The sequence below is a fragment of the Coffea eugenioides genome, chromosome 4 (genome assembly GCF_003713205.1).
Source record: "Coffea eugenioides isolate CCC68of chromosome 4, Ceug_1.0, whole genome shotgun sequence".
In the NCBI taxonomy this organism is placed as follows: Eukaryota; Viridiplantae; Streptophyta; class Magnoliopsida; order Gentianales; family Rubiaceae; genus Coffea; species Coffea eugenioides.
In genome coordinates this window covers 7,238,617-7,251,493 of record NC_040038.1, presented here as the reverse complement: position 1 = coordinate 7,251,493, position 12,877 = coordinate 7,238,617, and the positions used below count along the sequence as shown (strand labels likewise).

General features: G+C 33.6%; 1 protein-coding gene across 1 annotated transcript; it reads left to right on the top strand.

The window, feature by feature from the left end:
• The first annotated feature begins 9,068 nt into the window (after positions 1 to 9,068).
• LOC113768905 (cytosolic sulfotransferase 15-like) lies at positions 9,069 to 12,650 on the top strand. Its single transcript, XM_027313409.1, has 6 exons — positions 9,069 to 9,118; positions 9,249 to 9,261; positions 9,422 to 9,490; positions 9,589 to 9,705; positions 11,753 to 12,075; positions 12,221 to 12,650. The coding sequence occupies exons 1-6, from the start codon at positions 9,069 to 9,071 to the stop codon at positions 12,648 to 12,650; spliced, it is 1,002 nt and encodes a 333-aa protein (XP_027169210.1).
• Positions 12,651 to 12,877: the final 227 nt, after the last annotated feature.

The window sequence follows — 12,877 nt, the reverse complement described above, 5'->3', positions numbered from 1 at the left end:
CTTCCATATGCCAACCTAGTAGATTAGTAGTTATTGATGTATATCACATGTACAAAAATTGAATTTCAAATTTATAATAAAAATTTATTATCTTTTATTGGTGTATACATTAAGTGTTAATTTATTATTATTATTATTATTATTATGCAATGAGCACTTATTAGCAATGCTTATTAGTGTTGAGGGCACACTCAATGTGTGTGCAATTTAGAAATAATTAAAATGAATTAATTTATACCAATTTTGTTTTTTTTTTACATAAATTGAATTGATATAAATTTTTCGTTAAAGGACCTTGGTTTATAATGTTATAGTAATTTGGTAGTTAGATTAAGGTGGTTATGAGTAGTTATAATGACAATATGTGATTAGGTGATAAAAATTAATTTTTCTATAAGGGTGAAGTTTGAAGTTTGAAAAATAATCAAAATTATTTACACCAATGACTAGTACTCCTAACTTTATATATTGTATAAATACTCGTGAAACTACATATTTGCTTGTACACGTGCATAAAAATCTACTATCTCCGTGATGGATGGATCAATTACTATTGATTTTAATTATGAAAACACGCATACACACCACAATTTACATATTCAAAAGGAAGATTTTGTAAGGTAGCAATGGGGAAAAAAGAAATGTAAAGATGTACGGTGCTAAAAACTTGTTGCTAGGTGCCAATCAACTCACCTGCAAGATTTCCAATTTCATTGAATTGTGTAAAGTTGCTTGATGATGATTAAAGGTAATGCAAATCAAGTAATCTGCCAAAACGAGTGTGTTTGGATTGTAAGTTATTTGCCCAAATATATTTGCTTACATCATCATTACAATTTTCAATACATCTTTTTATCTTCCCAATTACCGTTTTATCTCACATACATCACATCACAAAAAGTGCTACAGTAAAAAAATATCTCAAATAACTTACAATCCAAACACACTCATTATATTCTCTCCATTCCATAATTTTTTTTGAAGGTCTTGAATTCAAAATCTTTTACTTACATTATCTCTCCTATCACTCAATTCAACTCTCCCCTCATGTACCTTGGTTATTAGCTAGTTAATCAAACAATTAATTATGTACATACTTAATTGTGAAGGCAACGAATGTGAATCAAAATGACTTGTAGATTGATACTCCCGTTTCTTTGTTTATATGGTATGAGTACGCAATAAAGAGGTGTGGGGTTTTGACAAGAATGTCCACTTTATGTAGGGTATGAAGTTTTTTTATGAACCTACACAATAAATTTGGAGCTTACACACACACATGGAGGTATAAAAAATTGAATTGGACTCTCCCTTTTAGTTGGCTTTGATTTAAAGAGTCATCAAGTATTTCATGTGCCTTGACTATAACTATATATCCCTTAAAAGAATTTCAACGGCTGCTTGTTTACAGCTGTGATTCGATATATCAACAATGATTAGTTTGGAAAACTTTAGTTTAAAGCTGGCTTTTTGCCTAAGTTTCTTTTCCTTTTTTTTTTTAATAAACAATCTTACGAAATCTATATGTGAGAGATCTCATTAATTAGGCTGGTCCCGTTTGGCAAGTGAGTTTTTTTAGTGTTTGTCTAAAATTTTACTGTAGTTTACTATAGAAATTTTTTAAAAAAATTTTGAAGTGTGTAAATTTTTGAATATTTTGAAGAGTATAGTTTAAAAACTTTAAGAAATTTTTTGAGGTTACTGTAGTTAAAATTTTTAAAAAACTTGTAACAGACAAACTTAGCAAAAAATTCAAGTGCCAAACAAGAGTTAATTTAGAAAAGTCTATATAACGGGTGGTTATTGGTCACTCGTTAGAATATACATTAAGTGATAAATTTTTTTAAACGTAAAATTAATTAGAAAAAATATATAAATATAAAAAAGTATGATAGTATTTATTAGTGTATGTATACAAATGATAGTTACGGAAGTTAGAGTGTATTCGAATGTAGGTATCATTTAGAAAGACCTAATTTAGAAAGAAAAAGCTGAATTACATCTAGAAAAGTGACTCAATGTAAATAGACAACAAACGCGACTGTATAATGTTAGAGGTTAGGTTGTGCAAATAAATGAATGTCTGGAATCCATCAAACGAATATCCAAAATGAAAATGCTGTCAAGAAATAGAAGAGAAACAAAGAAGATAAGATAACTACAACATCAAATCTATGTCCCTCCTGCCTAACCTCAACAGGTTCTATTTTCCCAACCACCTCCGTAAGAACACACACCAAACAAAAATAAGATAACCGAGGGAAATGCAGGTGCCCAGAAGTCGAATGTCATTATAATCTCATCAGTAGTCGTTCTGCCATATATCAATATATGTATATATTTGCGTTGATATTTGATTCTTACAACCTTAGTGAAAGTTTTAATACTCTAATAATTTGAGTGAATTAACTTTATAGCTATTCTCTGGGTCATCCAAACTATGCCACCTCTAGCTACAGCAAAAGAAAAGATCATGATAATACCACCTAATGTGCAATTGATAAGTTTCATTTTTATCATTAATTTTATTATTATTTTCCTCGTTTATTTTACCAAATATTACGCTCATTTTTGGTAATTGTGTTGTTTGTAGTGATTTAAAGCAAAAAGTAATTAAAAGGCGTGATTTTCCACTGAATCTGTTGTTCGGCGTAGACATGTGAAAGTTTAATCTTTGCATGTCCGGAGAGCTCGGAAGTTGAAGCGGAATTTCCAGTCATGAGTCGAAGTCTGGAAAGTCTGATCACGGATGTTTCATCAGATGGTCATTATTGATCTTTCATTTTTGGATAAAATGATTTGTTAGACCAATTTGATTTGGCTAAATAATAGTAGTCTACTAATAGCAGGAAACAAGACCAGAAAGGCATTATTGTTTACCTTGTCTTTTCTTTTCCTCGAAACACGTGACTACTAGGAGAAGTAGTAGTATTAGTAGTTGAGATTAATTAGAAAACAAGAAGAAGAAGGGAAGCCGGAATCCCATTTGATTAGTGCTTCGTAGGATAGAAACAATAAAAAGAGAGTCATGACTCTTTTGCTACGAGGAGAAGGATGGCCGCTTGGCCTCTCTATTCGTCTTTCCTTAAGTTTTCTTTATTCCATTGTGGAACTTCATGCAATTCTCACTAATGGAATTGCGTGGGTTATTCTCAATAGAAAGTAGATGAATTTCTTTTTCTAGTCAAAGACCAATTTGAAGGCGTGATTTCAAATATCTGTGAGATCGAATTAATTTTATTTATTTCTTTTTATTCATAGGTATTTGCACGTATTCTGGTTTAACTTCTTATTATTGTTTTATTATTTGAATGTCAACAGCCCGATATTCGAATTAACCTAATAATATACTGCCAAATTAATCCATTAAATCTGTAATTGTTTGATTAGTAAATACCAGTGGTGACTAGAGTGATTGGTCCTATGTTAGGGAAACGTATGATCTAATTTAAACAAACACTTGTAGCGTGTTTGTTGGTTAGGATTGGACTTTTCTAATTCTTAATGCAATCGAGAAATTAAACCCTACGATCGTACCAGAGTTGTTTCTTGATTAGAGAAATAGTCAACGGTCGTACTTTGGCTATCAATAAAGTAAGGAAAAGTTAGTTGTTTATCGTGTGTATGCCAACTATAACTAATCTATTAATCAGCAATTGAATTATCTTTGCATCGATGATCAGTTGAATGAACCATGTCTGAAAAATTACACCTTTGGCTAGAGTCGTCGTATCTATTATTGATTCATTCATATATATTTTCGTGCATTGCTTTAACTTAGTTAATTATTTATTTTTATATTTTTATAAAATCCCCCATACTTTGAAATTGAGAAGAAACAAATTTTCCCAGTTCCTATGGATTCGACCCTACTAACCATTGTATACAAAATTTATACTTTATTTGAGCAGGCATTTATTATTGCACAGACTCGACACCCGTCAGCAACTAAACCTAGCTGGTTGAAGATGGATTAAAGAGGATCACGCCTTCTCTCTCGATCGTAGGTCTAGAAATTTTTGGTCGGGCGTGTAGTTTTTCCAAACTTCTTGATATATATATATATATATATATATAAACACACACACACATACGTATCGTAACATAAAGGGAAAATGATCGGTTTCATCCTTCACATTTTACAAAAATATTCTTTTCGTCCCTCACTTTTAAAACGAAGCAATTTCGTCCTTGACATTTAAAAACTGAAGTTCTTACATCCCTGAACCCAAATTTCAATCTGAATCAAACCACCAATCAACCTGATTAGAAATTTTGGGAGTGTAATTGGTAGATCACTTGGTTAACTCAACTTGATATTCATGTAAAATTTAATGAACCCAAAAAGAAAAAATAAAAAATTATAACATAAAAAAGAAAGATTAATCTTTCCTACATTATCATTGTATACACTGACAGTTTTATGTACAGCCATATCATTTCAATTTAAATTTAAACGCTAAATTTTATATTTATGATACACATTTAGATTTGCAAGCGGATATACTAACGGCATATGAAAAGATTTATCCAAAAAAAACTCTACTATTCCAAGACAAAGAATGGCCTTTTATATTATAATTTTTATTTTTTTGGTTTAATAAATGTCATGTGAATATGATGAAATTGACCGAGTGATCTATCAATTCTATTTTCGAAATTTATTACTAGGTTATTGAATGGTTTGACTCAGATTGAAAATTAAGTTCAGGGATGTAATAATTTTAATTTTTAAATGTCAGGGACGAATTTGCTTCATTTTAAAAGTGAGGGACGAAAAGAATATTTTTGCGAAATGTGAAGGATGAAACAAGTCATTTTCCCTAACATAAAATGATTTCGAGTTTATTACGTGAATTAATTTGCATGGCGACTGCTCTAGTAACGTAAATTAGAGGTCCTATACATATAACATTCAAAGTCCAAACTTTGTTTCTATCTCTTGAATATCTCAAACAAATATAGCGTTCAATTGCTAAAATCTACATTTGATTAATAGCTAACCAACTCCAAGTTATAAAATCATTAATAGCTAACCAATCTCCAAGTTATAATTCTCCGAAGCATCAATTCCCAAGAATCACGTATAAAATTGCTTGCCTTTGCTCTCTTTATGCAACGTCTGAACCCAGCCAAGCGAAGCCTTTGGATTACTTCGAATGAGGAAGAACAACTCAATCGTGTCATGGTGTTTTGTCGGTCCAGTTCTAACAAGGAGGTGTCCTCCCAGCAACTGGGCAGTCTACAGAAAATGTTTATTTGAATTCTTGGAAAACCTTGACAATTTAAATTCATCAAACTTCTTGAGATATATCATTTATGTCTATCAAAAGTATTTTTCAATTTAAAGATATCATAAACATGATTATCAAAGAGTTCTTAACGAAGATGTGTGAAAACTATGTAATGGTGTAAGCAAGTAGTGCAAAATATTTCTAATACTTAAAATCAGTGAGCAAGTACTAATTTATTATTCTGTCCATTACTCCTGCTACTAGCAAATTAATGTATTCGAATACTGCCCCATGCTGCAATTTCACCTGATGATGCTGGTACTACCGACCCGTTTATATTTATTCCTATCGAGAAATTGGTGCAACGGTTACTTTCTCTGGACATGTGAGTATTGTCCCACAAGAATTGTCTTTATGCTTGTACACAACATGTGAGTTTAGACCAACTCTGTGACAGACAAGGAGTGAATGTGAATTGAAGATTCCTAACATGAGAAATAATTCAAACTGTGATAGCTACTACCTCTCTTTTCTTTTTAGTTTATTTTTCCCCCTTTTATTCTATGTGCATTCGAGACAATTGTGGACAAGACACCCCCCAAGAACAGTCCTTATTGTTAGTTTAGTGCATGCACCTGCTACGGGAGCAAACAATGTATTATCATGTTCTTGAGTCCGTGGTGAGGACTTGGTGCTTGTGGCAACACAAGCACTCGAGTTTAAATATACTTACAATTGATAGGCGATTTATAAGAATTATAATAAACGACTTAGGGCACGGATGACATATTGTGAAGCTAAGATAAGAGATGAGCCTTTTTCATCTAAAAAAAATGGACCAAGCCATGTGCCCCCCATTGAGATACTACTAGCCACTTTCGGTTTATCCAAAATAAGTATGTGGTTTCTTGTTTTTTTGTGGTTGGCTTCATCCATTTTTCCTTCTTAAATCCCATGATGTGCTACTTGGTAGCCTCTCATTTCTCTATGAACTTTAATAGTAAAGAAAAAGTTTGGTTTGCTATTAATATAAGTTAGGTGCAGAGTTGTTTCAATTCTAATAATTTTGTAGCCCATCTCCTGATGCTAATCAGAATCAGCTCTCGAGGAGGTGATAGGTTGTTGGAGCTTCTATAAAATCTTATGTGGATTTGGGTAATTAAAAGTTGGCTTTTTCCCCTTAGAATCTCCATTAATATTAATAAATTAAAAGTTTCTTCTTTCAAGTTGTGTAATTCCTAGTTTATGTGGTATGCCAAGAGTAATATTGTGCTTGTCTAACATGAGATCACTAGCCATTCATAAATATTGGATTTCAGGTACGAATGTTTTAGGCTAATACAAATTGAACAAGTGCATGACTGCAATGGAGGCAATAGACGTATACTTGTACAATCAAATAGCAAGTTAGATGTAAAGTTAGTATAATAATAAATGTCCATTAGATACCCGTTACAAAAATTCTATCCTGCAAGCGTTAGGTATCAGCCTCCGCGGGTAGTCCAACTGGTGAGTCCGACTGATTTCATAATCTGGTAGTTATCAGCAGGTCTCGTGATTGATTCCCATGTGCTACCTTGCTGTGTATCCTTGGAGCAAGGCTCTGCACAAAAAAAAAAAAAAACATTGGGTATCAAAATGATATTTTGAAACAATTTTAAAGACATATGCCAACAAGCATACCTAAAATTCATTAGAGTGATAATGAAGGTGGGAATGGTAATCTTTCAACCTCATGCTATATCGTTGCTTGGATGGAAGATAGTGGAAAATGACGACAATGTCACATTATTTTGCTAACATGGGGGAACAAAGGCTGTTGTCAATAAGACATGCCTGTAGACCTCTTTTAACGTTGCATGAATGCGAAATCACCTCTTAACCTCACTTTACTGTTGCTTTTTCGCTGTCTCTTTTACGATAATGATGGACCATAATTGTGATCGATTCGTTTCAAATTTTGAATTGGCTGCCGAGGATCTTCTTAATTACATATGAGAGTCCAACTGATTAGCCTATTCTTATCACCCTGTCTTTGACTAGGTGTGGTATGGGACCAAATCACATAATTAGTTGAATAATCACGACAAAAACAGTTCTTTTCCACAGGAATGTTCTTCTCAAAGATACCAAGTGTTGATTACTATAACAAAGGAAATCATGATGTTTTGCTCCATCGTTCCAAGTCTATAAGTTCTATTTTGGATTTTGTAAAATATAGTCGTTCTTAGGAATTTGAAGGGCGAACATGACAAATAAAATTCGTTGAATTACATGTCTGGTTTTTAGTCCTTTTTTTTCCTTTCTTCTTTTGAGTATTCCAACTTTTATGTTCAATAGCATTAAATACTCAGCAATAGAAAATCATGTTCATATACATTTTTTATTAGTGTGTTGTATTCTTTTTGTTACAAAAAAAAAAAAAAATAGTTGTTGCATATTCTATCAACTTGTTACATTGTTATGGTAAATTTTTTGTTTGTTCACTGATCCAAATGTATGACATACATTCACTCAAACTTTAAATTCGCTTTTTACAAGTGACACATATTCAAATCCGCTAGTGTAAAATAATTTTTATACTGACCGATAATAAAATTTATCATACAATTAAAATGTAGTATAGCTCTTGAAAGCCATGACATCTTCCATTAATTAATCATAGAATTTTTTTTTTATCAAGTTTCTCTTAAAACACTCATTAATATAATTAAATTACATCTCATTTATCATATGAATACATATACTCATATTTATTATCTTCCCCATATTTAAATATTTTTTAAATTAATTTTATTCTTATCAAAATGATTGACATCTGAACCTATTTTAATAGATGCCCCGAGACACTTGTTAGCCAAACCCTTCATCATATTGAGTTTCGTTTAATTGGCTGGATCTTAGCTGTGTAGTACTCATTGGCATCTAACAGTGTTGTCCATAAATGAAATCAGAAAATTGGACCAAAAAAAAAATTGGACGGACTTTGAGCGTTTAATGTAGATCACCAACCGTTTGGTGACTAGCTTGTTGAAAATCAGGCAGCACGTAGAAACCATACCATGCTTTCTTGACCAAGAACTTTAACGTAACCTCCTCTTCTTCAACTTCTTTCTGCCTTTTCCCCTCTTTTCAAAGGCCTTCCCTCAGGAGGAAGACCATACACATGAATCTCGTTTCGTTTTATTCTGTTTTTTTCTAATAAAGTCTCTCCTTTTCATTTTATTCTATTTTTTCTAATAAAGTTTCTCTCAAGTTTGCTTAGGGAGAGTTTTCTTGAATGTATTTTGACAGAGCTTATCATCATTATTGAAGGGGTTAATATCAGAAACCTCCCCTGAGGTTTCTTCTAATCACATCTAGTACCCCCCATGTTTTTGAAATCACACTTAGCACCCCTGGCAGTAGGATGTGACAGGTTGTCCTAATCAAAAAGGTGAGAAATTACCCAAAAACCACCAACACCAGGCAAATTTTTTAAGCGGGGAAATGCTGGAAAAAAATAATGAATAAGAAAAATTATTGGAAACCAGAAAATAACAAAAATGCCATTGTTTTTGGCACACAATTTGCCTATAAACACCTTACACGAGGTGATTTATGAGGTACAATCAATTTACAAATATGTACACTATGTTAGATCTTAGTTACTTGATTATGTATATCTATAAAAGGTAGTGTAATGGTACGCATAATTTGGAATGGTTATTTAGCCCTTTGATCAATTTATGCATTTCCCTATAGTAGATGTGTAATTTTGCTCGTATGAGTAGTCCTTGTTTGTTTATGATACTTTACAAGGGGTGATGTATGATGTACGATCAGTTTACAAAAATGTACATTATGTTAGATGTTAGTTACTTGACTGTGTATATCTATAAAAGGTAGTGCATGTATACGCATAAATTTCGAATGGTTATTTAGCCCTTTGATCAATTTGTGCATTTCCCTATAGTAGATATGTAATTTTACTTGTATGAGTAGTTCTTGCTTATCTGTGAGTACTTTACACAGGGTGATTTATGAGGTACAATCAGTTTACAAAAATATACATCACGTTAGGTGTTAGTTACTTGACTATGTATACATGTAAAAGGGACCAAATTTGTCCTGATAATCACAAAATATTAGCTAACTTGTGGGAGCTAGATAATTATATGCTCAATTTTGAAGTTGTTACATTGCAGGGTGCTCTAAGGAGAGGAATGCCTGGTAGAGGCATAGCTAACACGGGATTGGCAGGGGCTGTGCTTTGGGTAACTAAGTTCAATCTGATCATGTTACCAAAGTATATATGTTGCACATATTATTAACTTGTTTATCATGTCTTCTGTGATCTAGGATCATGTACAAGGAAATGTGCCAGTGTGTTGTTTCAAGTCAGGGGAGTAATCCAAGTTTTCGCCAACAAGATGCAGCTGTCAATGTGCAAGTTAATTTGCAGGCTAGCACAAGCACTTCTACTAAGAGGGTAAGCATTATAATGTCATACATTGCTGCTGCAAAATTCAGAAGTAGTGCACTACTGGAGTAATTTAAAGTTTTGCTGCAAAAAAAGTTTAAATTTGTTCTTTTCTGATGCAAAGAGGAAGACCTTCAATGAAAACCAATGCTGCTGTAAACAAGCAAGGTATAATTCCCTTTGTACCAAATGCTCAAGCTACTCTAAATGGTGGATCTCAAGCCGAAACTTCTGTTAGCATTAATACTGCTGCAATAGTGCCTCTAACACTATTACCAGCAGTTTCTCTATGATTGATGTTTTGAGAAGTGCTAAGAGGTTCCCCGCAATCCTTGCTTTTGGTATCTGAAGTAGTTTAGGAACTAGTTCTTCTTAGCTCCCAGCAAATAACTGAAGCATATGTTACGCTTTTGTGGACATTTTTTGGTATAAGTGGTGCAATGTTGCTCTGAATTTATATTTCCTGCCACTTAATGGTCTGTTTGACTAATCTTAGAACAACTTTGTATAGTTTTTGTGGGCATTGCAATCCTCACCATTTAAACAACTAGTTGTAGATGGTGTTTTTGTTCCAGAATTGGATTGCAATATAAGGCTTACGTATTATGTTACTAGACTGATCCAATGTAGTATCATGGACTATGTAATTAGTGGAGAAGGGGCAGGGACGGTTACTGCTGTTAAAGATAGTATAATTACTCGCTGTTGTTTTAGTGTTACAACGTGTACAAATGATATTACACCGTGTGCAAAATGCACACAAGCTTCCGGAGTGCAACCGTTCCGGCCCCAGGTCCATAATTAGTTATGCATCTCTATATCGCCAAAATCTCTGATAATTAGTTATAACATTCTTTTTATTACACTTTTACACCCACAGCTTCTAAATTAATATCATATGCCTATTTATTTCTATTTTTATCTTCTAAAATTCACTAATCATTTTGGGCTTTGGGTAAAAGTGGAACAAAAATAAAGTCTCTCTCCTACAATTCATTTTTTACTACCATTTTCAAATAGAGGGGCTGACAAGATACCAAAGTTGTCATTCTAGGGGTGCTAAGTGTGATTTCAAAAACATGAGGGGTGCTAGATGTGATTAGAAGAAACCTCAAGGGAGGTTTCTGATATTAACCCTTATTGAAGTGTAAAACCGTTGATTAGCGATTGTAACATGCACAGAAGGAGTTGCAACGATCTGTACAACTCTTAATTTTTTGAATTTCAGATTTGTCTATAATTTTTCCAATCTATTGAATCTGTTAAATTGTAAATATGTAATTTTTAGTACGAGTTTCTACGCTATTGGAGTCGTGATGTAGATCAAATCGTAACGAATGATCTTTTTTTTTTTCCGAGTTTTCTTTTCCGGGGTTCATCTTTTATTTCGTGATTGTTTGCCGCGAATTCTGTCGGTACGATTGGATCTCCCTGGGCATCCTGAAATACAAGAATTTGGTTCGGCTTAACTCAGGTTGAGAAACATCCAGCCCAAAGGAATGTTTTGGTATAGTCACTTGAAAAGGGGAAAGCAGAGAAAGAGTTAAGGGCCACAACCCCACGTTTGGTAATTCATTGAAGATTAACTGAGGGAGAGAAAAATTGTGCAATGGTCCAATGGACGTGCTTTTGGATGGCTTAGACACCCGTTATAAAGCAACAACAGAAAGAGGCATTACATCAATGGCCTTCCCTCCACATGAACCATCCAGAGTTGCCCCGACAGCTAAATTTCACATTTTTTAACATTGTCACAAAAGTAATAAACATTACCATTGTCAAAAGACTTTTTCTTGAATTGATTGTGTGACGGTTACAATGGTTGCAAAAGTTTCAAAAAGACAAAAACTTTAGCTGAAATATCTCCGGACAAAATTTATGATTTTTGTCTTTTTTTTTTAAAGGTATTCTAGCATTATATACTTTTATATAAGAGACATACGAACTTCTAATTAAGTTCTCGCTGCCAATCACCTTTCAAGCATAGACTTCTCCTCTTTAGGCTTGAGTCACTAGCCTTTTGTTAATTAACTTATTCATGGAGAATGAATCGCAGGTTTCAGTCCACAACATTAGTTCCGAACGTAAAGAAGAATGTGATGATGATGATCAAACTCGAGAAGTGTCACTTCCAAGAGAGAGAAGCTTTAATGGTAGGTTTATGCTGCAATTCAATGGCTTTTGGTGCCCCGAATCTATGCTTCAACCTGTAATAGCCTTCCAGAAGCACTTCCAGTCGAAGAACAATGATATGCTCTTGGCAACCTTGCCCAAAGCAGGCACAACATGGTTGAAAGCCATTGTTTTTAGCATTGGTAACCGTAGCCGTTATGCTTTGATTAAAAGCACAAGCCCTCATGCACTGGTGCCTTTCGAGTGGCAACTCTATCTAAAAAAATGTGAGATTGATCTTGATCATCTTAGAAGTAGAAGTAGCAGTACTTCTCTTGGTCCTTTAATTCTGTCAACTCACATTCCATATCATGCCCTCCCAAGTTCTGCTTTCGATTATATATCTTTGTAGGAACCCTTTGGACCAGTTTATCTCCTTATGGCAATTTATGCAACAAAATGAGGTTACGGCAAAGAAAGGCATTGCATTTGATGAAGCTCTCGAGTTATTTCTCCAGGGGAAACAATTTTTTGGGCCCTTTTGGGACCAAAGGCTGGGATATTGGAATGCAAGTTCAAAGAACCCTGAGAAGGTACTGTTTCTCAAATACGAGGGTCTTAAAAGGGATACAATATTGGGTCTGAAAGAGATTGCTAAGTTCCTAGATTTTCCTTTTCCCAGTGAGGAAGAGAATAATGGGTTGATTGAAGATATTGCTGAGCTGTGTAGGTTTGAGAGTCTTGAGAATATGGAAGTGAACAAGTCTGGCAAGATGGATCCAGAGAACAATTGCCAATTTTACCTTTTCTTTATGATGTTCGTCAACAAAAACTTGAGTTAGTTAATTGGTTTTCCTGCATGCTTTCAATTACAACGTAAAATTTTTGAAGGGTTAATTAATTCCAACTTTTCTCCCCCACGTTAGGATGTTTTCTTGTTTTCTCGAAGTGATCATTTCAGAGAAACCAGCTCTAAAAAGTGCAAACCATCAAGCATTTCTTTTCACTCTCAATCTTCATTTGAGGAGACAAATGAGTTCACCAAATCAAGTCATTAAGTCCAAGAAAT